At 44.6% G+C, this 27,776-nt stretch overlaps 1 protein-coding gene across 1 annotated transcript in view; it reads left to right on the top strand.

The window, feature by feature from the left end:
• The first annotated feature begins 18,102 nt into the window (after positions 1-18,102).
• The window catches only part of LOC117511827 (protein bassoon-like), a 648,753-nt gene continuing 639,079 nt past the window's right edge, over positions 18,103-27,776 (top strand). The window contains 1 exon segment of the mRNA XM_034171736.1: positions 18,103-18,466. Within this exon segment, the coding sequence (XP_034027627.1) occupies positions 18,279-18,466 (188 nt within the window). The 5' untranslated portion in view covers positions 18,103-18,278.

Here is a 27,776-nt window from a genome sequence, read left to right as displayed (position 1 = left end):
GTTTTGTACGTGAACGTATGCTTTTTTCCTTCACGTATGCTGTGTTTAATAAACATGAACAATTGCTTTTTTCTCTGTGTGTGACTTTAATGAATGTAATAAAGCACATATTCTAAACCTTATACGGCCTGTGTTCTTTCCTATAATATTGTTGAAAAAGGGTGAAATGTTTTTCATATTGCAAGACAGAGTCATACAAACGAGGTTTTGGTGGAAAAAAGGTGCTCGTATGAATTAATGAGGGGTTTTAACACGGTCTCATTAAAAGCTCGAGGCTGCTCTGTGAGCGCTCTCCGCGGTGCTGAATCAGAGTTCAATTTAACGTTTCCAAGAGCTCCTATTTAAAACGTATACTTTTTTCCTTCACGCATGTTGTGTTTAATAAACATGAACAATTGCTTTTTTCTCTGTGTGTGACTTTAATGAATGTAATAAAGCACATATTCTAAACCTTATACGGCCTGTGTTCTTTCCTATAATATTGTTGAAAAAGGGTGAAATGTTTTACAAATCAAATTTATATAGTGCCAAAACCACAACAAAACAGTTGCCTCAAGGCGCTTCATATTGCAAGACAGAGTCATACAAACGAGGTTTTGGTGGAAAAAAGGTGCTCGTATGAATTAATGAGGGGTTTTAACACGGTCTTATTAAAAGCTCGAGGCTGCTCTGTGAGCGCTCTCCGCGGTGCTGAATCAGAGTTCAATTTAAAACAAAAGACTAATATTTATGGTCGCTAAAACATATAAAAATGCAAAAGGACTATCCGGTTCATCATTCTGAAGAGATCCGTCTTAAAAGATGGGTGATGAGGGTTTAATGAAGGATGTATATTATAGTCCGGTAAATCCGGGGAGTTTTGGAGGGCCGGAGCGTTTACGCAGGGCTCTGCATGATCAACACAGCTCTAAAATTCTTATGAAGCATATCAGAGATTTCCTGTCGGGGGAAGATGCATACACATTACACAAACCTGCCAGGACGCATTTTCCAAGAAATAGAGTATTTGTCACAAACCCGCTTAACCAATTTCAGGCGGATTTATGCGACATGCAGGGGTTATCAGATTTTAACGACGGGTACAAGTACCTGCTGACCGTTATCGATATCTTCTCAAAAAAAGCGTATGCCAGACCTCTGAAGTCAAAGCAAGGGCGCGAAGTCTCACAGGCCTTTGCCTCACTCTTAAAGCAGAGCGGGGTGCCTCTGAAGATGCAGACTGATGCCGGGAAAGAGTTTTTTAACAAACCGTTCAAGGATTTAATGAAAAAACACCGGATTCTACATTTTGCCACCGCAAGTGATCTGAAAGCCTCGGTTGTCGAGAGGTTTAATCGCACGCTAAAGACGAGAATGTGGAGATATTTTACTGCTAAAAACACGAGAAGATACATCGACGTCCTACCGTCTTTACTCACGGCTTATAACGAGAGTTATCATAAAAGCATTAAGATGAGGCCGAATGAGGTTAATGATCGAAATGTCGATCAAGTGTTTCAAAATTTGTATGGGGCATCCACCCTACGCAGGAGGCCTGTGAAGTGTAAATATAAGGTCGGAGATATAGTCAGGGTCTCCAAGCTCAGGGGAGTTTTTGATAAAAAATATGAACAAAGTTTTACGGATGAAATGTTCACGGTGTCAGAATGTATACAACGTACGCCGCCCGTTTATAAATTGAAAGATTATGACGGTGAGATCATTGAAGGCTCATTCTATGAACCGGAATTGCAGAAGGTTAAAATAGCAAAAGACAGACCGTATCAGGTTCAAGAAATTATTCGTGAACGTTTTACCAAGGGAAAGAAATTTGTATTTGTCAGATGGAAAAATTGGCCCGAGAAATTTAACTCCTGGGTTCCCGCGGACCAGCTGATGGCCGTATAAATATGAGAACTTCCATCTTCAACCGACATATGAGAAATGGATCGGGATCTGAAACACGGATTTTATATGACTCTGCCTTCAAACGCCAGCCTAAAAGTATTCCCGGACAACACAATTTCATGCTACCAGGTGGACTTGGCTCGACACCTGGATCTAGAGGGTGACTGGGATGTGGCGCTGACGGAAATTTGTTATCCGCACACCTGGTTAAATATCCCGGAAAAGCCTTCCTGTACGTTCCAGGTGATGAAAATTACGGGCAAGAACAAACTCGCCGTTCACTCGCGATATTTTGACACGGGATATTATGATAACTTTGAGGTTATTGCAGGGCTGATAAACCCTCGTTTGAAGACTATAGATCCGAATCTGACTTTAAAATATGACGATATCCAGAAAAAGTTTCTGTGGGAAGGAGACGGTACCAGCCAGGTATATTTTGAAGCCCCGACGGCGTACATGCTGGGGATGCACCCTAATCAATGGTTGAGATGCAAACCCGGGGTCACGAGCTGTCCCCGCTACCCCGATATAAAAGCAGGGATGTATCACCTGTTCTGTTATACAGACGTTGTACAGCCTCAGGCAGTGGGTGACGCTTTTGCTCCTCTCCTCCGAGCGTTCGAAATTGGAGGTCGTTTCGGGGAAATAATTACAAAGAAATTCAACCCCGCTTATTACATCCCGGTCTCCAAAAGACATATTGAGACAATACGCATCGAAATCAAAAGCGATCAAGATCAAACGGTGGATTTCAGATACGGTAAAGTGGTTGTGACATTACATTTTAAACCGGCGGGATAAAAAAAAAAATGGCTGGGGCAGCGCACAAAGCCGACATTTATAGATTTGTGCCTTACTATGAAAATCAAGTCGGGAATGGCCTTCACGGCTTCCACGGCGCTCCTGTTATGTACGGGCGCGGGCTCGGGAACATATTTTCGAAACTGTTCAAATTTGTGTCGCCGCTGATTAAACAAGGATACACGATCGCCAAACCTCACCTGAAAAACGCAGCCCAAAGCATCGCTTCCGACGTAGTGAGCCGCGTTGTTGAGAGGGCCGGACGGAGTCAGGAGCCCGAGCAGCAGCGGGGGTCCGGGATCATGGTGCTCTCAAGAAGGCCCCGGAAACGCCCCCCGGGGAAACGGGTCAAAACGGTTAAAAAGCGAAAGACCCCCGGAAAAAGCAGAACAGTTCGAAGGAAGCATAAGAAGAGGAGGTTGTCCGGGGATATTTTCTCTTAAACAATGTCTCTTTTGCAAAATAATTCCCCCGAATGCACCATGAGCGAATTGGATTTATTCGCCGTCCCCGGGACCCAGCTGTCCATCGAGCAAAGCCAATACGTTGAAGTCAGCCCGTTATCAGCCCTGACGGACATGGGCCCTATCGAGTTTTTTATCCCCGGAGACGGTGAGAGGTATTTAGACCTCAATAATACGCTGCTTTATCTGCGAATGAAAATTACAAACGCCGACGGGACTGACCTGGCTAATGACGCCCGCGTGGGCGTCATAAATTATCCTCTCAATACGATTTTCTCACAAGTCGACGTGACTCTGGGTGACCGGCTGATTTCCCAGTCCAGCGCGACGCACCCGTACAGGGCAATGATTGAGACGCTGCTGAACTTTTCCCCCGCTTCATTGAAATCGCAGTTCACGGGCGGTTTGTTTTACAAGGACACCCCGGGTCAGCACAATTCGACCGCTGTGGATGACGCGGGCCCGAATAAAGGCCTCGTGAGCAGAGCGCGCTTTAGCGCCGAATCGCGTGAATTTCAAGTTCAGGGTCCGCTGCACGCGGACATATTTTTCTGCGAGAGGCTTCTTCTGAATAACATTGATCTAAGAGTTAAATTAATTCGAGCCAGCGATGCTTTCTGCCTGATGGGGCTGGCGGCCTCCACTTTCAAGCTGAAAATTCTGGGCGCGTCCCTATTCGTTAAGAAAGTCACCGTATCCCCTGCAGTGAGATTGGGCCACTCCGCGGCTCTCATGAAAGGGAACGCCGTATACCCGTTATCACGAATCAACGTTAAGACTTACGTGATCCCCAGCCATTCCAGGATATGCAACCAGGAGAACCTGTTTTTAGGAACCATGCCCAAATATGTGGTTCTGGGTATGGTGAATCACAATGCATTCAGTGGGAGAAGAGATCTGTCCCTGTTTGAATTTGCACACTATGACCTGGAGTACCTCGCACTCAGTCAAAACGGGAGACAGCTGCCGGCTAAAGCTTTCCAGCCTGAATTTAACAACGAACTCTCTGTCAGGGAGTTTTACAATCTCTACACCGCGACCGGACGACACCTCAAAGACCAGCCTCTCTGTATAGACCGGGAGGATTTTGCGCGCGGCTACGTGCTGTACGTCTTCAATTTAAACCCGGAGGAGGACAGCGGCGCTCTGAGCCCCGTCTCCACAGGCACCCTGCGACTTGAAATGAGATTCAGAGTCGCGACTCCGCATACCACCACGCTGATAGTGTACGCGTGTTATGATTCTCTCCTGGAGATTAATTCCAAGCGACAGGTCCTTGTGGATTTTTACTGATGAACACCCTGGAATTGGACGCTGTTATGAGGGGCTTAATAGGAGACCTGTTTGCCGGTGTTTTTGCGTCTGACGAGTTATTCCGGATCAAGCCGGGCCCTCCCGTATATTTCATTGTAAACACCCACCCTAGACATTTACCGGGAGAACACTGGTTAGCGCTCACCGTTGAAAAAAATGGTCGAGCCACATTTTTTGACTCGTTCGGCCTCAGCCCTGACTTTGATTACTACCCTAAAAGCATCCTGCAATATCTGGAGAATCTCCCAGATGTTAAAAACATTCTGTATCACAACAAGCAGCTTCAGCACAAGTTATCCGACGTATGCGGACAACACTGCGTGTATTATCTGTATAACAGAGCCAGTGGGAAGTCGTACCGGGACGTGGTGTCTTTATACTCCGAAAATACTATCGCGAACGATGATTTGGTTTCTGATTTTGTGAAAAGATATCGTTATTGCCTTAAGAAAAGCTGCAATACCTCCTGTAACCAGCTAGCAGGGCCTCTGCATGAGTTTAAATATTGTCACGGCTTGTGTTAACCGGCGTTCCTATTTTTTTATGTTTTTCCGTGTGAAAATGTAACCCCCGTCTTAGAACGCTCTCCCGATCATACCTTTAAAGTTTTATTGCGTTCGGAAAATTTAAACCCCCGTTTTTTAAACGTAGAAAGAAGCCTTGACCTTTGACCTTTGATTTTTGTATGTGTTTTTTTTCGCCTGAAAACGGGGTGGATGTGTGAGAGCGGCCTTCCGATCATACCTTTAAAGTTTTAACGCGTTTGCATAATGTAAACCCCCGTTTTTAAACGTAGAAAGAAGCTTTGACCTTTGACCTTTGATTTTTTTTATGTGTTTTTTTCACCTGAAAACGGGGTGGATGTGTGAGAGCGGCCTTCCGATCATACCTTTAAAGTTTTAACGCGTTTGCATAATGTAAGCCTCCGTTTTTAAACGTAGAAAGAAGCTTTGACCTTTGACCTTTGATTTTTTGTATGTGTTTTTTTTCGCCTGAAAACGGGGTGGATGTGTGAGAGCGGCCTTCCGAACATACCTTTAAAGTTTTAACGCGTTTGCATAATGTAAACCCCCGTTTTTAAACGTAGAAAGAAGCTTTGACCTTTGACCTTTGATTTTTTTTATGTGGTTTTTTTTCGCCTGAAAACGGGGTGGATGTGTGAGAGCGGCCTTCCGAACATACCTTTAAAGTTTTAACGCGTTTGCATAATGTAAACCCCCGTTTTTAAACGTAGAAAGAAGCTTTGACCTTTGACCTTTGATTTTTTTTATGTTTTTTTTCGCCTGAAAACGGGGTGGATGTGTGAGAGCGGCCTTCCGAACATACCTTTAAAGTTTTATCGCGTTTGCACGCTTTAAAACATTGTTATTAAGTACAGAAAGAAGTGTTAATCTTTGATCCTAAATTTTTTTTATGTTTTTTTTCGCCTGAAAACGGGGTGGATGTGTGAGAGCGGCCTTCCGATCATACCTTTAAAGTTTTATCGCGTTTGCATGATGTAAACCCCCGTTTTTAAACGTAGAAAGAAGCTTTGACCTTTGATTTTTTTTGTGTTTTTTGTGAAAAATGTTCCGAATGTGTAGAAAATGCACCCCCGATCATACCTTTAATGTTTTTGCATCGTTGTTATTAAGTAGAGAAGTGTTGAAAGTTGTTTTTTAAACCGTATACCGAATAAAAGTGATGAAGGGCGGAGATGAGTTTCAGTCTGTGTTTTATTAGTAACAATATACAAAAACGTGACTGACTGCGATGTATTTTAAAGAATCTTGATCATAATATCCAGTCAGTTTTTAATTCGATACCCTCCTTTTATGGTGAGAAACCTTCCCAGCGTTGGAAGTCTTTTTTTTTCTTAAGTTTCTTCCTGGCCGGCGAATCGGTTAAAAGAAGGGATTCATCCGGCGAGCTGCTCCGGCCTTTTTTAAGCTTCTGAAGCTGCTCGCGGGCTTGCGGGTTTGATACGCACGCCACCGGGATGTTCCGCTCCTGTAAAATATTGAGGAACTTCACCCAGCCTGTAGGAGGGCTCGATTTCTTGAACGAGGATCCGAGATGTTTCATAAGATCTATGGCGTGAGACCCCCTCACGACTTTCCCCTTGTAAATAAATTCCCCCGACGGACTCCAGCGCGTATCACCCTTCGATAATTTCCTCATAATATATTCAGCGTTTCTACGCTCTCTGGAGGGGATATTCTTCAGGACCTCTGTGACAGTCTCATCCTCCTCCTCCTCCTCCTCCTCCACCCCCTCCTCCTCAGGTTGCTTAGCGACGCGAGTCTCTTGCGGGGGTGAAACGCGTGATTCGAGTTCCCCCTGCTTGATCAGGGTTAAATAGCGCTGCAGCAGAGCCTCATACTTTTTAATTTTTTCATAAGGAGAGTGAGTACGTTCTTCCAGTATACCTCGCATTCGCGAGTCTAAATCATTTTCCGCCGTTTGTCTGATGTTATTTCCGCTCGGCGGAACGGAATGACTGAGTTGAAGCATCTGCTGTGGAGTGAGTAAAAACATCTTTTGCGCCGCTTTGAAGGCCATTATCCTCTGGGTACTATTAGACTCGTTATAACGGGCAGGGCCGCGGCGAGCAGAGGCAGGAGAAAGCCGCCCGTCTGAATCAGCGCTCCCCGCTTCTTTTTATAACTGGTTTTTCTGTCGGCCAGAAGACGTAAAACTCTTTTTCGTTTTTTCAAGGCCCGGAATTGAGAGTCGCTCAAGGCGATATTCCCCTTTAATATATTCAAAGCGATCTCGGATAAAGTTTTCAGAAGCTCCGCCCTGCAGGTCTTCAGGCTGTGGTGACGCTCCCTCGCCCCGGCTCTGATTAGCGCTTTAAGAGCGGGGGCGTTCCTTTTTAAAAGAGAGCTCATATCCGTTTATCTTTCTGTAAATAAACTGTGGGCCACTCGTGCGGGAGTAATCCCGATCTCAGTCTGAACTGATCTGGACACTCCTGCGTGCAATCCAGTAATAAATACCCGTAAGGTACGCTCGTAGCATCATCAAGTGCCTCCAAAAAAAATTGTTTTCTGCCGGGAAACATTTGCTGAGCCAGAATGTTCATCTGTAACTTGTCTCTGGGATTTTTAAACAGCACCATATAATTACAATTCAAACTGATGGTTCGACTGTATTTCCCTTTATGAAACACGTTCTGTGTGATCATGATGACGCTCATATTCCGGTAATGTCTGTACTGGGTGAAAATTCTTACAACTTCAGGATGATCCGTTGCTTGAAAGATGAGATCGTCCAAAATAACCAGATGGCTCTGACCTTCAGGGAAAAGGCTGTCGTCCAGAAATGAGTCAGGGAGTCCTCTTACAAATTTAATATTTTTATTCTTCAGTTCAGAATACAGAGGTTGTTCAGACGTATACAGCCATACAATGTTGTCAGGCACATATCTCATAGCGTGGCTACAATTTTCCAGCAATGTTTTCACAAACACAGTCTTTCCCGAACCACTCGGTCCAACGATGAGACAGAAGAATGGGAGCTGAAGTCTGGGGTCAATCTCCACCGTATTTCCAGAGTGAGACATGTTTCAAAATCCGAACGGTTCGGTTTCCCCGTCCTTTAAAAGACGCCGCTTGTCATACACCACCCTGAAGGATTTTTGAAATGACACATTTGTCAAACTGAAACTGCTTTTATGACGTTTAATTCCCTGCTGCGGCGTTATGATAGATGCAGCGAGGGCGGGATCTTTTATATAACCCTCGACCAGATCTTTGACGCTGTCAAAGTTTATTTTCTGACAGCTTTCGTGGGTTTGAGTGATCCCCTTCACACGCATGACCGTTTTACCTCGTGCGGTTTTATATGCGTAACTTTTAGGTCCCGCCGCTGCAAACTCTGTGATGACGTCGCCGTTCAACTCGTCGGTGAGCTGCCCCAGATAATTACCGGTAGGCAGCGGGGTTTCACCCCGCCTACAAACGTAAATCAGGCTATCGGTATCATAATACAGAATCCTGTCAGGATTTGCCACAGCCTCCATAAAACCGTACAAGGTCAAACGCGCGTACGCCGTTGTAAACGCCGCGATGAAAATATTAACGGTTTTACCCGGTCGGCTGACGTGCCGTGGGCCGTACCTCCATTGAACCATAGCCGCCTGACTGCTGAGGAATGTTAGATATGTGACCTCGTACTCTTCAGAAAACAGATACCTGAACAGATCGTCAGCATTTTTAACGAGCGCGGTCTGCGTCAGATTTGCCCTCTGGGCGAATTTCCCCCAGAAGGAGTTGAGGCAGATCTTAGCCATCTGTCGTTTTGCCGGATTGTGACTGATTTTTTCTGGGTCTAAACGAATCTTCTGATTCAGCCAGTAGTCCGTGATGTATTTTTCTCTGCTCTCGGAGTCTTTATCAAATTCGGGAGGGAAACCAGAGGCTTCCTGCTTGTGTTTTAAGAAGGTGTTTATGTACCCCTCAAAGATTTTATCACTTTTTTCCTCAAAATGCCAGACTTCAAAATCTTAGCTACAGCATAGCCTGTATCCAGAGCTTTGTGGAATTCCGGGGTCGTCCAAGTCCCAGACAGAGCTCTCTGCTGCTGACTGTGTGTGCACGCTGCAGCTTGATTATTTTCATCAGCGCAGGTGCGACACAGAGTAAACACCAGTTTACCGTGAGGAGTTCTGTGTGGGAGGACGGGGAATTTTAGCCCCTGGGGCGGGTACACGATGGCTTTGATGAGCCCGAAATAAGTCCTGGGGTCTCGGAAATTTCTCTCGATAATTTCCGGATGCCCCGTGGGATATGTGAAATTTACGTTAACGTAAGGATACAGCGAGGTCACGTCGACGTAATAGACCGTCTCATCTTGCTCAGCCGTGTACCTCAGACGGGCCGCGCAAGTCCGACCGCCGTATAAAGCGTCGCGAGGTTCGAGGGGCGGCGGTAACCCCCTGCGGGCGAGGAAACACCGAACGCTCTCATCCCTCAGCCTCATTTCAAGCCATTGATGCTCCCAAATTATGTTGAGGGTGACGCCCGGCATAGCCCGCAGAAAGGCTATTTTTTTCTGACACGCTGCGTGGAGCTCTCCAAATGAGGTGTTTGTGAGAAGGTTTATTTCATGCTGTGTAAAACACCTTGCACACCCGTGGTAAAAACATCCGAGAAACTCCCACACTTTTATCCGGCCGTCAATCTGAGCATACCCATCAACATAATAACCTCCTATTTTTTTCTCGCCCCTGTTTAGAGCATGATCGATGATAATGTTTTGCGTCTCAGCAACCCATTCTAACCATTGCACGGCCACGTCCGAATATTTTTTATGCCTCGTTCTATAATTGTCGGCGGAGGGGATCGCCAGCGTTTTTGGAGCAAGAAAGTTAGTTTGGAAGACTTTCATACACGCCGAGGCGATTGTAACGCAGGTAAAAGGATCCACGAGTGTTTCAGCGATGAATTCAGACATAAATTTGGAGCAGGCTGCAGCCAAGATTTTTGTGTCTTTATCACAATACATAACGGCCACGGCTTTAAAATCGAAAATTGCGTTTTTTTTCCGCACGTACCACGCGTTAAATTCCTCTCTTTCTCCCTCTGACATATTTGCGACCCGTAAGCCGCTGAGTCAGGGTACGGACCGACATAGTTCAGATTTTTTTCTGAACTGAACAGGTGCGGAAAGTAACCTTTGCGGATGATTTCGTCTTTCAGCCGGATCCCCAGGGCTTTAGGCATCTGAGATAAGCGCATTGTAAGGAAAGATAACGAATCTATATATTTCTGTTTAAAGGCGGCGTCTGTCATGAGTAATAGTTTACTCCCGGTCATAATCACAGCGGGGGTTACGCCCTGCTGAACTAAATACTTTAGAAGCAAATAGCCGTCAAAACCTTTTGAGTTGTGAGCGATGAACACGTATTCTTTGAATTTTCTCGTTCTAAAATGTTTAAAGAAGCGGGCTACGCAGTCTGTCCCCCATGCGCTCCAAAAATCACCCGTCTTTGTTACAGCGCTGACGTAAAACGGTACGTGTTCCCCGTTATTATCGACATACGTTTCAAAATCATAAAAAACATATTTCTCTGAATGCGTCTCTTCAGCTTTGAGCGGGGTCATATAGCAGAGGTGACCCTCGCTCGGCTCCTGGAGAGCCTCGCCGCATATATGACACCTCTTCTGCTTACACACGTGCGGAGCGCTGTTTTTAGAAAACGCTATGTAATACTCACGTTTACATCGAGGGCATTTTTTTCTGTTATCACACACATTAACGAACTTACCGGCGGAAGGACGATACTTCGGCTGTTTATGCAGGCTGTAACAGGTGGGAGAGCGACACTCCTTGTTACATTCGCTGCAGAATACAGGGTTATTTTTCTCATAACACTGCGTGGATTCACAAATTTTACAATATGACGGACAATTATGGGAGGCGTGGTTATTGTACCCCTCAAAGCAAAACTTACATACATATTTCACTCCCAAAAATCTCTTTAAATCGATGATTCCGTAAAAATGATTATTAAACAGAAAAACGAAAAGAGTTTTCTGCTGCGCCGGTATTCCTGTCTGGAATTTTGTCAGCTTTCTCTCCCCTTCGGCTCTGAAAAACACCACAATTTTACAACCCAGAGCGTTTTCAAATTTTCCCACCTGCTCTAAAGATACCGGCGTAGCTTCCGTTAATCCGACGCTATTTTGTAACGCCAGTCCGCGCTGCTCCGCCTCGTGCGTACTCAGATGAGGATTCAATAACTGAACGAGGTTTATCGCGAAACATAAACTGTTGTCAGGATTATACACGATATTAAGGCATTTGGATTTTTTCCTCAGAACCTCGTGATGGAGGAGGTCATCTATTCTGCGCTTCCCTGCGCCATTCTGGTTGCGGATGACTTGAACCACTAATTCCAGAGACTCGTCGGATAAAACGTTGGAATTTGATTGTATCAATCGTTCTAACAGATTTTGGAAGCCCGTCACATCGCCAGCGTCGTTATATGAGCTGATCAAAGCGGCCTCGTTGTAGACTGAGTCCCCACGAATCTCCATTTGGATAAAGTCCCCGGCCCTGGCGTGTGTTAAAGCCTTTTCGACCGAGTTATGAAGAGCCCCTACGACGTTACGGTAAAATTCCGCGTAGTCGGGAATTTCGTCGGCGCGCTGGAAATTGAGAGGCAGCCTGATTTCGATATTGTTAAAAGCAGGTCTCCTGATGACGTTAGCAGCCCCACCACCCGTCATGGGAGAGTGTCGGCTGGACCCCGGTCGTGCATCATCCCCGTCTTCCATCAAAACAGAGATCGCCGCGTTTATCGGGGTTAAACGAGCTCTGTTTAAAATCTCTTCTCCGCGCGCATTGCGCGGGGAGGGACTTCTTAAAGGTGAAAAAGCGCGAGCGTCGTTAGGCGTTTGATTTAATTCATCCACCGCGGATTGGACGTGAGGATTAACTTCACACGCGAGGAGGTTTACGGCGTTATTTAACGGAGTCAGACGTACCTGGTTCAACGCCGCGGGACCGGACTCGTCTGGAGGTGAGGTGTGCGGGGGGTCAGGGGGCTCTTCAGTATCAGACTGGACCGTCGAATTTATAGCGTTAATCGCAGAAATGATGTAGGGGTTAATTTCTTCCGATTCTCGTTCAGCCGCTAAATTGTTAAGAGCCTCATTTAACGGTGTTAAACGAACACGGCTTAAAAGTCTCTCTCCGGACTCGATGTTATTTTGAGGCGGTGAATTTAACGCCTCGGGTAATGGACCATCTGCTCCAGGAGCGCTCCCCGCTGAGTCGATTATTGAAGCGTTTAAATCCAATACACGTCCGAAGTTATTTTCCCGATGTGAATTCTCTCCTTCCATCTTTTAAAATCTGTAGCAGGAAGAATCTACCTCAAGAAATTCAGTTAATATACCTCTTCAAAATGAATTCTCCCGTTCCATCGGAATAAGAGAAAAAATAAAAAAATAAAAACAGACTACACATTTTCAAGAAAGTTGCGTGATGAGGTTAATCCCAGCTCAGAATATCTTCGAGCCTTGCGTCTCTGTGGAAAATAGACGGTCTCCCTCCACCGCGTGCTGAAAAAAGAGAAAATCGTTAGTTATTAAATATTTAAAAAAAATAAATACATAAACTCCGACTCCTTACCGTGTACATCCGCGGATCGTTTTACGGGTCTCTCCCGCTGACCCGCTTCTCCATGGGCTGTGACAGAAAAAATCGGGTTATTCCAGAGTTTTAATCGTGATTTAATCTCGATCGCTGTACTTACATCTGCGTGGTGAAGTCGGGGCTTCCAGCCTTCGAACTTCTTCAGGGGGCTCTGACTTGATTTCTAGAATTAACATAAATAAATGAATACAAAGCATCACCCTCGCAAGCGGATATTCTGTACTATTTCAAATATATTACCGAGGACGGGTCCGAACGCGCTCTGGACCGTCTGCGTGGTTTTGTCTAAAAAAAAAAAAAAAAAAAAAAGACAGTTTCAGACGGCGTGCATCATTTAAAAACACTCATTTCTATCAAAACAGATTACTTAAATCACTTACCCTGAAAGCTGATGCGGTTTTCGCACTCTGCTCGAAGACAAGAAAACTTAATTAAACAACATGGTTTTCCAGGATTTTTTCCGCAAATGTATTCTATTTTATACCCATAGCTGGGGGTCCAGGCATCTTCACTCTTCACCGGTCGTAGTGGAAATGCTCGCTGACTCGTTCCCAGGGACGTAAGTGATAAGGAGCATTGTTTATTGTTCGGGCTCGGGGCAGCATCTCCGCTCAGCGGGTGTCCCGCGCCCCATGATCGATCGGCTAATATCTTAAAAGAAAACATCATCTGGCGTGAGTGATAAGGAGCATTGTTTATTGTTCTTCGGGTTCATCACCTCGGGGCAGCATCTCCGCTCAGCGGGTGTCCCGCCACACACACACACACACACACACACACCCACACACACACACACACACACACACACACGCACACACACACGCACTCACACAGACACAGCGTCTGCAACAGGTTTTACAGCCGTGGGGTCATGTTTCCGCGAGCGGCTCTATGCGTGGGTATTTGACCGTCTTGCTGCAAAGACCTACAGCCGAGAGAGACGGGTATTTGTTCCCCTTCTTTAATTTACGAATTAAAAAACAGAAAAGGAAACATAATAATTTAAGAATTAAAGATATTAAAGGGGCATTAAATAATAGACAGTGATTTATGTTTAATTATTTCAGAATTAGTTAATTCTTTAATACATTAAAAAGATCTAGGTATTTTTAATCATTCTTTAATTCATGAAATAAAATGACATTAAAATATTAGACCCTGGGTGGGAGGGGAGGTATGGCTTGGAGGCGGTGCTTGGCCGGGGTTAGGGGAGGAGCTTGGGGGTGGGGCTAGGGGAGGAGCCAGGGGCGGAACTAGGGGAGGAGCCGGGGGCGGGGGCTTAGGGGCGGGACATACTGACGTCATCGACTCTGATTGGATGTGACGTCATAAGGGGCGGGGCTCGGAGGCGGGACTAGGGGCGGGGCTTAGGGGCGGGGCATAATGACATCATCGAGTATGATTGGCTGTGACATCATAAGGGGCGGGGCTTGGAGGCGGGACTAGGGGAGGGGCTTAGGGGCGGGACATAGTGACGTCATCAATTCTGATTGGCTATGACGTCATAGAGGGGGCGGGGCTTAGTGACGTGGCCGATTTTGATTGGCAGCTGTCACTTTTTTGACGAAAGGTGGGTCAGTTTTCTCTCTGCCATACAATAATTACGTAAAAACCCCAACGGTCAAAACGACCCCCTGTGAGCAAGCACTTGGCGACAGTGGGAAGGAAAAACTCCCTTTTAACAGGAAGAAACCTCCAGCAGAACCAGGCTCAGGGAGGGGCAGTCTTCTGCAATTCAATTGCAAGGAATTTAGGGATTCCATCATCTACAGTCCATAATATAATCAGAAGATTCAGAGAATCTGGAGAACTTTCTACATGTAAGTGGCAAGGCCGAAAACCAATATTGAATGCCCGTGACCTTTGATCCCTCAGGCGGCACTGCATCAAAAACCGACATCATTGTGTAAAGGATCTTACCGCGTGGGCTCAGGAACACTTCAGAAAACCACTGTCAGTTAACACAGTTCGTCGCTACATCTACAAGTGCAAGTTAAAACTCTACCATGCAAAGTGAAAGACATACATCAACAACATCCAGAAACTCCGCCACCTTCTCTGGGCCCAAGCTCATTTGAAATGGACAGATGCAAAGTGGGAAAGTGTGCTGTAGTCTGATGAGTCCACATTTCAAATTGTTTTTGGAAATCGTGGATGTTGTGTCTTCCGGACAAAAGAGGAAAAAGACTATCCAGACTGATACCAGCGCAAAGTTCAAAAGCCAGCATCTGTGATGGTATGGAGGTGTGTTAGTGCCCATGGCATGGGCAACTTACACATCTCTAATGGTGCCATCAATGTTGAAAAGTACATCGAGGTTTTGGAGCAACACATGCTGCCATCCAAGCAACGTCTTTTTCAGGGACGTCCCTGCTTATTTCAGCAAGACAATGCCAAGCCACATTCTGCACGTGTTACAACAGTGTGGCTTCGTAGTAAAAGAGTGCGGGTACTAGACTGGCCTGCCTGCAGTCCAGACCTGTCGCCCATTGAAAATGTGTGGCACATTATGAAGCGCAAAATACAGCAACAGAAACCCCGGACTGTTGAACAACTGGAGTTGTACATCAAGCAAGAATAGGAAAGAATTCCACCTACAAAGCTTCAACAATTAGTGTCCTCAGTTCCCAAACGCTTATTGAGTGTTGTTAGAAGGAAAGGTGATGTAACACAGTGGTAAACATACCACTGTCCCAGCTTTTTTGAAACGTGTTGCAGGCATCCATTTCAAAATGAGCAAATAAAGTAAACAATAAAGTTTATCAGTTTGAACATTAAATATCTTGTCTTTGTGGTGGATTCAATTGAATATCGCTTGAAGAGGATTTGCAAATCATTGTATTCTGTTTTTATTTACATTTTACACAACGTCCCAACTTCATTGGAATTGGGGTTGTAAAACAAAGTGGCTGCACAATAAAACAGGAAAAATAAAACACAAATCAAATGGAGGGAAAGAATATAACTAAAAATGAGGAAAAGGAAATAACTTTAGTGTCTCTCTCTCTCCTTTAAAAACAGAGCAGACAACCTACAGTTAGCATTCTGAAAATTTACACCTGCAGAAAACTTTACATGTGCAACTTTCATTACATGCAGATTAAATATCCTACCAATAACATGGCCCCTAAACACAGCCTACTCGATGGCCGTGGTTGCGTGCTTGGGCTACACAAACAGTCTTTCGTGGTCCCTAGGACAATCCACCCGCTACGGTCATCTTGGAACACAGAACAGCCAATGAACCCTCTCAAATGCATCCGACTCTATATTTCCTGTAACCAACACGATAATGATTGATTTCCCTCAACAACCCCCAGGACATTGCTCTCAAACCAACGGTGCATGTCACAACTAAATCTCATGGTCCCCTTTCATAGAGCCCCAAAATCTCACGTGATCCAAAAGAGTATCCCAAATACAAAAATGCCCTCTGGTGGTCTTAAATGTAAACTGCATTATGTTTTCCATCCAAAAGCTTGAAGTTATACTTGACATATAGATCATTCGTTACGACATAAGTTGTTAAAGAAGTTACTTAACAACTCATTACACACTACTGACATCTACTGGTGAATAATGTATTTCACTTACTATGAAAACAGGCATCTCAGTGGCACAAGTGGGTAATTTGTGATTACATTTGTGATTTTTGCTCATTTATATATATATATATATATATATATATATATATATATATATATATATATATATATATATATATATATATATATATATATATATATAACCCTAAGAAATCACATGTACATAAGTATTCACAGCCTTTGCTATAAAGCTCAAAATTGAGCTCAGGTGCATCCTGTTTCCACTTGTCATCCTTGAGATGTTTCTCCAGCTTAATTGGAGTCCACCTGGGCTAAATTCAGTTGATTGGACATGATTTGGAAAAGCAGAGCACAAACCAAGCATGAAGTCAAAGGAATTGTCAGTTGTTGTTGATATGACATTGCCAAACCTACATAACAATTTTAGAACAACATTGTAGATATGATGTAAAATATATTGATATCATATTGTTGAACATTGAACAGTATACTGTCAGCAACATTGTTGCAACATGAAAATTTTGTTTTATTGATTTTTATTCTGACTGCATTGAATTTTTCAAATAAATTGCAGGAATATTAAGAATGTTTGCAAAATACTTCAAACTGTTAAGTTTTGATGCATCAAATGGAACATGCTAATTGAACACAGGCCAAATTATTGCACCTGATTGGGATAATTTTGCATAATTGAAGTATTTGAGTTACCTAAGCTTAAAGGGTTTCAGGCAGTTAGTTTTCTCAGATCTTCTGGATTGCACTAACTCATCAGGTCATACTAAGTCATAAGTACTGGATAGTAAGTTACAAATGAGAAACAACATCAAATTCATGACATATTAATGATCAATTCAGTCATTATTAAGAGATATTCTATTTGCTACTTCAAGTTACTTGGGGTCTTGTACACAAGTAGGGGGTACGAATGGCGCGTGAGACCACCCTCCGATGTCCTGTGTATGCTGTTGTGGACCGTCGTGGTGAAGATAGCACTGCACCAGGAGCTGAGACTCTTGATTAATCCATCAGTTTATGTTCCCATCAGAGGAGCCAGCTGAGGTGGTTCAGGTATACTTGGTGAAGATGCACCCTGGACATCTCCCTGTACACATCTTCCAGGCATGTCCAACTGGGAGGAGACCCCAAAGAAGACCCACCTTGAGAGCTCCCACACTGAAAAAAATGCTACTTTGGATCAACTTTAAAAAATTGATGTAATTTGTTACAGCTAATTTTTTTAGTTTATCACAATGTATATTTATGATTTTGTAAAGTGATTCCAGTAGATTTAAACTGGAAACCACAATGTTCCATTAGACCAATGTAAATAAGTACTTTGAATGAAGTGCACTGTGTTTCACTTTTTTCAGTGCAGAAGAGTTGGAGGACTTCCCTAAGGACAGGGAAGTGTGGGATGAGCTGATTGGACTGCTGCTACCAGGACCAGGACCCGGATAAGCATCAGGAAGGAATTCTTTATTATTGTTACTATTATTATGCCCACAGTAACTCTATTAGTTTTTGACATCTTTTTCTCACATTTCAAATAATGATTTATCAAGTTATTATGATTTATAACAATCCCTCACTGTTAAGTAATGTTTTATGATATTTACCAGATGCTACATGACAATTATGAAAAAATATTACCAAACTATGACTGTGGGTGTAAGGTGGGAAATGTTTTCAACTTTCTTATCAGGTTTTATTTCAGTTTTTATTTATTTATTTATTTATTTGTTTAACTTTTCTAGTTGTATTATTGGTCCACTTAATTTTGCTCTGAGTGCTCATTTCACTTGGAGTTAATCTAATCTAATCTAATCTAATCTTGCTTTCGCCTCTCGCGCTCTCACGGTCGTCGTGGCCGCGCGGCGCGCTCCCGTCCTCACGTCACGGGAGGCAGCCTGCTGGTGCTGAAGCTGACTGTAGGACGATGGCGGTGATGGAGGAGCTTCGCTGAATTCGCTCCTCCTGTTTTTCTCCTTTCCCCCCATCCGTTCTTCTCTTTCTAGCTCAGTAAAGACGATAAACCAGCGCCGCCGGTTTGATCGAACCTTCTCCACCTCCCTCCGTCTCCTGAGCCGAGACCAAGATGGGGAACGAAGCGAGTATGGAGGGCGGCGGGCAGCCCGGAGAGCCGGGAACCGCCGGGATGATGGGGTCGGTGATGGCCGGAGGACCCGCAGCGGGACCGGGGACAGGACAGCAGATGAAACCGGTTAACGGAGCCGCTGCCGGTGGAGGGATGGGAGTCGGAGGCCCCGGGATGGGAATGACAAGGTAGGAGTAGCAGTGTTTTGGCGGATTGGAGGAAAAGAGCGCTGCGTAAAGTCGCGTTGAAACGCGGAAACGGCTGATTCGTAGCAGAAGCCTGGGTTCGGTTCAGACTGAACCAGCTGAACACGGTGTCCCAAAGTGTCAACCAGTCGATCGCTGGATCCTATGATGGGATTCGACTAAGTTATCTGCTCAGAATCCTCGCGTGCTGCTGCGGTAAAACCGAGCGCCGCTGTCCGCGGTGCTGAAACCAGCAGCCGCGCTTCACTGGATTTACTGATTCATTTTTAAACATTAACATTCCAGAAACATTTGATCCTGAATCGCGGCTCCAGTCAGTGGTGCTGTTGTGATTTTTTTTTTTTTTTTTGTCCACTCGTAGTATTCAGGCGTGTTGCGTCGTGCGTCACGCGTCTATTTTTTTGTTTGGGGGGGGGGGGAGCAGCCACAACCGCTTTTACTTATTTATTTATTTTTGCGCTAATTTAATCGTGCACAATAATATATGGCATTCCGTTCTGCGTGCACGAACCGCCTTGGTGCACGAGGGGAGGATGCTCTGCGTGCGTTCAGGCGCGTGCACGCGTGCGTAAGTAACACAGTTGACTGTGTAGGCGTGTGTTTGATGAGGATGTGTGTGAGTGTGTGTGCACAGCACTGGTACTATCAGCAAAAGCAGCTTCCATGGTGATGACATAGGAAGCCTTGACAGACAGATGGCGTGCGCAGCATGCACAACAGCAAACTGAAATAGTCTACATCAGTGCACCGCAACATATACTATGATTTCTGCTGGAAATAAGGCAGTCTGTAAGGCTGTTATTTTTTTTTCTTTCCCTGAGGAACCTGGCATCATCGTCTCCACTTTCCAGCAGCCTGGTCTAAATACTGGGTTTATCAAGTATGTTTGCAGAGATGCTGCTGGGCGTGGGTGCAGACGACTTCTTAGGGTTGATCCCACAACAACCACAAGGTGTGTGCAGTGGTGACTTGGCCACAGGGTGTGTGATGGGCTGAGAGTAGTAGCACAGAAGCAATGTGGTGCCTACATTCTCTGCTTATTGCTGCAGTTGTGGTTGATCAAGGAACTGACTGATTGTACCCAAAATGCAGAGAGCAAAGACAGGTTAAATAGGGAATTACATGATTTATTTACACAGAGAAAGAGATGATTATGCAAGGGAATGGATAAATGTGCATGATGAATGAAGGTCAGAAGGAGGAACTGAGGAACCACGGCAGTGAGGGAGTAAGACACTAGGAGGGTGGAGTTACAACCAGCTGCAATCTGCAAGGAACCAGAGGGCCACAATTAGATAAACAAAATCAAAATCCACACAGGAGTGATGCTGAATAATCTACTGCAGGTAGTGGTCAAAAGAGGAGAAAATCTCAAGTCTGCAAAAACATCTATGGGTTTGTGATGGGGCATGAAAATGGGGAATTTTTCATGATGGGGGCACTAAATGTGGGGTGACGAGGGATCTGGGGGGTTATGATTAGGGTTAGGAGAGGGTAGACACGCTCTGGTTATGGTTAGAGTTAGGAGAAGGGGATGATTATAAATAGCAAAATAAGAAAAAATATGTCACGAAAATAGGGCACTTTTCATGACAGGGGCATGAAAAACAAAAAACAAGACTAGATTAGATCCAACTTAGGTTTGACAGAACCAAACAAAAAGGTGCACTTAAAGAACTGACAACAGCTAAACCAGGAAATACCGCCTAAAGCTCAACAAAAAACACAGAGTTCAAAATGCCACAAGGAGTTAACAGTTTCACAAGAAAGCATCAGCCTGAGAGACCAAACATCACCACTTGATGTGATGGAAGAATCTGCTGATGAAGGTCTGCTCAACTCAGTCTTATGTAGAGCCCCTCCATTGAGTTCCAGGCGTGTCACTTCAGCAGCTGGCTGGCAGGTAGAGAGGAAACAGGGAAAAGCTGGAAAGGATACGATGGACTGGACTGCAGCCCAGACCACAACAGAAACTGCTGGGGAGCCTCAAACACCATCTCCAGGCTCCCAGTATACATAAGCTCTCCAACACCAAGAGTCCCACAGTGCCTCCCCATGGCAACATGCAGGGTATCATAAATCTGGTTGAGCTGTATTCAGCAGTGGGCCCCAGGGACTTGGTACACAGGCTTGTACCTCTGAGGCTGTCTTCTTGAGACAGAGTCATGATTACGCACCATGAAATTGACAAATGCATCATGGCCTGAAGTGGATTAAAGTACAGTGCATCTGGAAATCTTGTCATTTTACAGCACAAGATTTCCTGGATTACTTTGAGAAGAAAATAGAAGACATTGGGTTAAACATATCCCAGCATGTCTTTACCCAGCCACTACACCAAGCTATTGAGGTGGGCTCCATTACTCAGGTTTTACCTAGATTTACAGAATTTGATAGTATCTCTCTAGGCATGCTGACGAAACTCATAATGTCAACAAAAAGCACAACCTGTTTATTTGATCCCATACCAACAAAACTCTTTATGGATCCGTGGTCCATTGAGACATCAGCATCAATTTGACCAGTTAATGCTTAGCCTAGGCTCGTGTGTCATACATCACATGGACAACGTGATGATCCTTGGGGCAATTTTTGATCCTACATTGTCCTTTGGCCTCCACATTAAGAATATTACGAGGACTGCTTTCTTCCACTTGCGAAATATAGCAAAGATTCGTCCCATCCTGTCTATGGCTGATGCTGAGACCCTGATCCATGCATTTATCTCTTCTAGATTGGACTACTGCAATGTTTTATTTTCTGGTTTACCACAGTCTAACATTAGGGGTCTCCAATTGGTTCAAAATGCTGTTGCCAGACATTTGACATGAAGCAGAAAGTTCGACCACATTACACCCATTTTGGCATCTTGAGGCAACTCTGTTGTGATTTGGCACTATAAATGAAATAAATTATTGACAGCACTTCACTTTTTGCACATTTTGTTATGTTACAGCCTTATTCCAAAATGGATTAAATTAATTTTTTCATCAAAATTCTACACTCATAATGACATAATAATGACAATGTGAAAAATTGTGATTTTTACAAATTTATTTAAAAAAAACTCCTAAGAAATCACATGTACATAAGCATTCACAGCCTTTGCTATAAAGCTCAAAATTGAGCTCAGGTGCATCCTGTTTCCACTGATCATCCTTGAGATGTTTCTACAGCTTAATTGGAGTCCACTGTAAATTCAGTTGATTGGACATGATTTGGAAAGACACACACCTGTCTACATATAAGGTCCCACAGTTGACAGAACATGTCAGAACACAAATCAAGCATGAAGTTAAAGGAACTGTCTGAGACAGGATTGTGTGGAGGCACGAATCTGGGGAAAGGTACAGAAACATTTCTGCTGCTTTGAAGGTCCCAGTGAGTACAGTGGCCTCTATCATCCGTAAATGAAAGATGTTGATTTCCACCAGGACTCTTCTTAGAGATGGCCGCCTGTCTAAACTGAGTGAGCTCTGTTCTTGGTCACCTCCCTGACTATGTGGAGAGAGGAGAACCTTCCAGAAGGAAACCATCTCTGCAAGTCACCACTCAGGTCTGTATGGTAGAGTGGCCAGACGGAAACCACTCCTTAGTAAAAGGCAAATGGCAGCCCACCTGGAGTTTGCCAAAAGGCACCTGAAGGACTCTCAGACCATGAGAATCAAAATTCTCTGGTCTGATGAGACAAAGATTGATCTTTTTGGCGTGAATGTCAGGCATCATGTTTGGAGGAAACCAGGGACTATTACTACAGTGAAGCATGGTTGTGGCAGCATCATGCTGTGGGGATGTTTTTCAGCAGCAGGAACTGGGAGACTAGTCAGGATTGAGGGAAAGATGAATGCTGCAATGTACAGAGACATCCTGGATGAAAACCTGCTCCAGAGCGCTCCTGACCTCAGACTGGGGCGACGGTTCATCTTTCAGCAGGACAATGACCCCAAAGACACAGCAAAGATATCAAAGGAGTGGCTTCAGGACAACTCTGTGAATGTCCTTGAGTGGCCAAACCAGAGTCCAAACCTGAATCTGACTGAACATCTATGGAGAGATCTGAAAATGGCTGTGCACCGATGCTCCCCATCCAACCTGATGGAGCTTGAGAGGTGTTACAAAGAGGAATGGGCAAAACTGCCCAAAGATAGGTGCACCGAGCTTGTGGCATCATATTCAGGAAGACTTGAGGCTGTAATTGCTGCCAAAGGTGCATCAACAAAGAATTGAGCAAAGGATGAAAATAGTTATGGACATGTGATTTCTTAGTTTTTTATTTTTAATAAATTTGCAAAAAAAAAAAAAAAAATTCATGTCATTATGGAGTGTTTTGGGTAGAATTTTGATGAAAAAAAAAGAATGAATTTATTCAATTTGGGAATAAGGCTGTAACATAACAAAATGTGAAAAAAGTGAAGCTTTCCAGATGCACCATACTTTTTTTTTTTTTGAGTTTTTAAAAGATTTCATATGATAGTTTTGAAATATTTAAAAAAATACATATTTGCATAAGGCTGATGTTTTTATGAGGAAGAGTTACTTTAACAGATTTTTAATAATTTGTTCACTAATCACAGGTTATGTGCACAACTTATGGCAAGTTCAGAAATATGGTGATTATCCAACCACTTTCTCACCCAAGATTTTATTCAGTGACAGCTGAGGGTCGGGTCCAAACCTATATGTCTACAATCAGTATTAACCATTTCCCATTTCTTCATTTAAGATGATGCAACAAGGTGTAATGTAGCATAATGTCCCATAGCAGAATGCAGTGCAGTGCAATACAATGTAATGTAGCATCAGATAATGTTGTCTCAAATGTAATGAGAGATCTGGGGATAAATCAAATGTATAGTGTATTTGTCCAACTATGCCATATTCATTAGTATTTCCTGAAGCCACAGTCAACTTATAATGAATTCTAATTATAAAGTTCAAGATTCATTATTATACAAGTCAACCAGTAAAGGGTGTAAAGGCCAATGCATTCTGAGTACCTGACCAACGTGTGGATAAATAATATATGCATGTTCCATGTATAATGTCAAATATACACCTCATAAAATAATTTTTCCATACCAGACAGGTTGAAGTACTATTATCCAGAGTGGAAACTCTGCTCCTGTTTGGTGACAGAGGAGAATGAGATGGGAAGACATGCAGGAAGAGTACATTAAGAGGTGGAGGTGATGTGACTGTCTGACAGGGTGGTGAGTGTGAAGCTGAAAACTGATAGGGTGGTGGTAAATGTCATCAGTACATATGCCCCATGAGTCATGTGAAAGTTAGAAGAGAAGTGAGATTTCTGGCATATGTTAAGTGAGTTGCTGGAGAGTGTACCCAAGAAAGAAGGAGTGGTGATTGGAGCGGATTCCAGTGGACATGTTAGTGAAGGCAATGAGGAGGGCTGACAGTGGATGGAACTGGCTGTGTTGAGCACAGGTGGCATAATAGTGGAATAATTTTGCTCACAGGTGGACTATGTGCCACATAGGAGATGTAACCTGAATGTATAATGTGATGGCAGCAAACAGCGTTGGTAGACACTGAATGGAGGACTGCAGGATGATTTTGGAGGTGAAGAAGAAGAAGGGAGTGAACCAACGATCACGTGGTGGAAGCTCAGGGAGGAAGACTGTCATGTGAAATTCTTGGTTGAGGTCAGACAAGCTTTAGGTGGTGGTGAAGAGATGCCAGATGATTGGACAGCGACTGTAGATTTGGTAAGAGAGACGGTCAGGAAGGCTGTCTTACTGAAATACTTCTAATATAGGTTTACGATTTGTTACATTGAAAGGTATATGATGGTTAATGTGGGTTACATTCTATTACTGTGTAAATTATCTATACGTGGGCTGTCCGTAAAGTATCGGTCCTTTTATTAATTTTTTTTTAAAACTATATGGATTTCATTCATATGTTTTTACGTCAGGCAAGTTTGAACCCTCGTGCGCATGCGTGAGTTTTTCCACGCCTGTTGGTGACGTCATTCGCCTGTGAGCATGCCTTGGGAAGGAGTGGTCCCGCCCCCTCGTCGGAATTTCATTGTCTGGAAATGGTGTAATGAAAAGAACTTTTTTCCATCAGATTTTTTTCAGAAGCTGTTAGAAACTGGCACCTGGAAACCATTCGAAAAATTTATCTGGCTTTCGGTGAAAATTTTGCGGGCTTCACAGAGAATAAGGACTGTTAACTGTCGCTTTAAGGACCCCTTTAAGGACGCTTGGCGCACCGCGCTCCGGCACAAAACACCGTATCATTTCTAAACGGATAGCTCTGTGGACACGAGACGTCGTGTGCTCTTTCTCCGGTAATCACAAGAGCTGGACATCAGCCATTTTCCGGCAGATTTCACTTTTAACCAGAGATTTTGTCCTGGAACGCCGCGCGGAGGCTTCGCGCGTCACGACCGATTCGCTTGATGAGCGAGACAAAGAACACCTCCATTTCGGCGTGTCAGTGGACAAGTTTGGACATGTCTGGAGTCCATGTCCTCTACTGGTGGTTGGCTCTCACTGCGGTATTGTATCACTTCCTGTTCCGGAGCACAGCGGTGTTTTGCTGTATCTGTTAGCTGTTTAATCTGCGCAGTTAGATTGATCTAGTTACCTAGATAACAATTTGCTTCACAGTGTAATCTTCACGTGCCTTAACTAAGCACTCCCCTGCTGAATCACCTCTAAATTATTTACACATTATTCACTTTGTGTGTTTTTAGGAATCCGCTAGCTTAGCGCAGCTACTAGCTCTTAGCTGGTTTAGCATGGCGGCTTCTCCTGTCTCTCCCGCACTCTGGGTGTGAAATGTTTAGTTATTCCTCGGCCTCCTTTAGCAGTAATGGTACGTGTAATAAGTGTAGTTTATTCGTAGCTTTGGAGGCCAGGCTGGGCGAATTGGAGACTCGGCTCCGCACCATGGAAAATTCTACAGCTAGCCAGGCCCCTGTAGTCGGTGCGGACCAAGGTAGCTTAGCCGCCGTTAGTTTCCCTCTGGCAGATCCCGAGCAGCCGGGAAAGCAGGCCGACTGGGTGACTGTGAGGAGGAAGCGTAGCCCTAAACAGAAGCCCCGTGTACACCGCCAACTCGTTCACATTTCTAACCGTTTTTCCCCACTCGGCGACACACCCGCCGAGGATCAAACTCTGGTTATTGGCGACTCTGTTTTGAGAAATGTGAAGTTAGCGACACCAGCAACCATAGTCAATTGTCTTCCGGGGGCCAGAGCAGGCGACATTGAAGGAAATTTGAAACTGCTGGCTAAGGCTAAGCGTAAATTTGGTAAGATTGTAATTCACGTCGGCAGTAATGACACCCGGTTACGCCAATCGGAGGTCACTAAAATTAACATTGAATCGGTGTGTAACTTTGCAAACAATGTCGGACTCTGGAGTTTTCCTCTGGGCCCCTCCCCATTCGGACCAGGAGTGACATGTTTAGCCGCATGTTCTCCTTGATTGCTGGCTGTCTGAGTGGTGTCCAAAAAAATGAGGTGGGCTTCATAGATAATTGGCAAAGCTTCTGGGGAAAAACCTGGTCTTGTTAGGAGAGACAGCATCCATCCCCTTTGATGGAGCAGCTCTCATTTCTAGAATCTGGCCCAAATTTTCTTAAATCCTCCAACTGTGACTATCCAGGGTTGGGACCAGGAAGCAGAGTTGTAGTCTTACACACCTCTCTGCAGCTTCTCTCCCCCTGCCATCCCCTCATTACCCCATCCCTGTAGAGACGGTGCCTGCTCCCAGACCACCAATAACCAGCAAAAATCTATTTAAGCATAAAAATTCAAAAAGAAAAAATAATATAGCACCTTCAACTGCACCACAGACTAAAACAGTTAAATGTGGTCTATTAAACATTAGGTCTCTCTCTTCTAAGTCCCTGTTAGTAAATGATATAATAATTGATCAACATATTGATTTATTCTGCCTTACAGAAACCTGGTTACAGCAGGATGAATATGTTAGTTTAAATGAGTCAACACCCCTGAGTCACACTAACTGCCAGAATGCTTGTAGCACAGGCCGAGGCGGAGGATTAGCAACAATCTTCCATTCCAGCTTATTAATTAATCAAAAACCCAGACAGATGTTATGTTTCGGACGCGGTCGGAGCACCGACCCAGCGTTTGAAAGGACCCAGCACAAAATAAGCAGAGCACGGTTCAAAGGATAACAGAAATTAATAAACATAACAGTGAGATGCAGTGCTAAACAACTAAAAAAGTCCGCGGTCTGGTGAGGTGGAAACACGGCGCGCTCTTAACAGCGCAAACGGTCCGGAGCCACAGCAGTTCGGACTCACAGCAGTTCGGACCTAGGGACCCCAGCCGACACCCCCCAGGTGCCGCGACAAAACCGAGTCTCAGGAAGTTGTGCTGAAGAGCGTGAGACCTCACCCAATCCTCCTTCACAGACTGTGGCGTCAAACCTGGAGTGGTCTCTCTGCGTCGGGATGGTGAGATTGTTCTCCTGACATCGATCTCACACGTCTGCTCACAAGGTCGAGTCTCTGGCAATCACACACTGTGCATTCAAGGTTTAAATGCAGCAATCTCTGATCAAGACAAAATACACCACAGCTGTGAGTCATGATGACCTGCATGTGAAAACAAGCCTCAGGTGTTCAGGGTGAGGTCCTAATGCTCAGCCACTCAGTCCTGAATGCATACCACCTGGTGGGAGAAACAGAAAACAAAACCCAAGCCAGCCAAACACCCCAGCCCACAACAGTACTCCACCCTCACGGGAAGCCTCCCGGCGACCACACGGACCTGGGCCAGAAAAAACAAAGCCCCCCTCCAGGGACCATGGCTGGAATGTTGGCTGGGAACAAAAAACACCTCCTGCAGCTTCAGTTTCGGCTCCTTGTGCTGACGATCCAGCTGGGAAAGGCCCGTCTCCAGGAGCTGTGCGTTACTGTGCTCTGACGACAGCTCCATCATCAGCTGCTCCACCTGCAATGTTAATTTCTTCATGCAGTCATTGATCATCTCAATGTTGAGCCTCTCCAGCTCTTCCCTCAGCTGGATAATGCATGCTTTCAGCCGCCTCTTCTCTGTCAACAGGGAACTCCGTGCCGAGACCATCACTCTCATCCTGGAGCTCATCCTTTCCCACCCTGAGCCTGTCTGCAGCAGACTGCTCCGCAGCTGACACTCCAGTGCAGAGACATCCTTTGTTGACTTTAATGGTCTTGCCCTCTGTTTCATTTAGCAAACCTGTTAGAGTCTCCACCTTTGCGTTCATTCCTGTCGACTCTTGCTTTAGTTGTTCACTTTACATAATTTTGGTCA

The sequence above is a fragment of the Thalassophryne amazonica genome, chromosome 6, assembly GCF_902500255.1.
Source record: "Thalassophryne amazonica chromosome 6, fThaAma1.1, whole genome shotgun sequence".
In the NCBI taxonomy this organism is placed as follows: domain Eukaryota; kingdom Metazoa; phylum Chordata; class Actinopteri; order Batrachoidiformes; family Batrachoididae; genus Thalassophryne; species Thalassophryne amazonica.
This window is presented reverse-complemented; position numbering and strand designations above follow the sequence as displayed.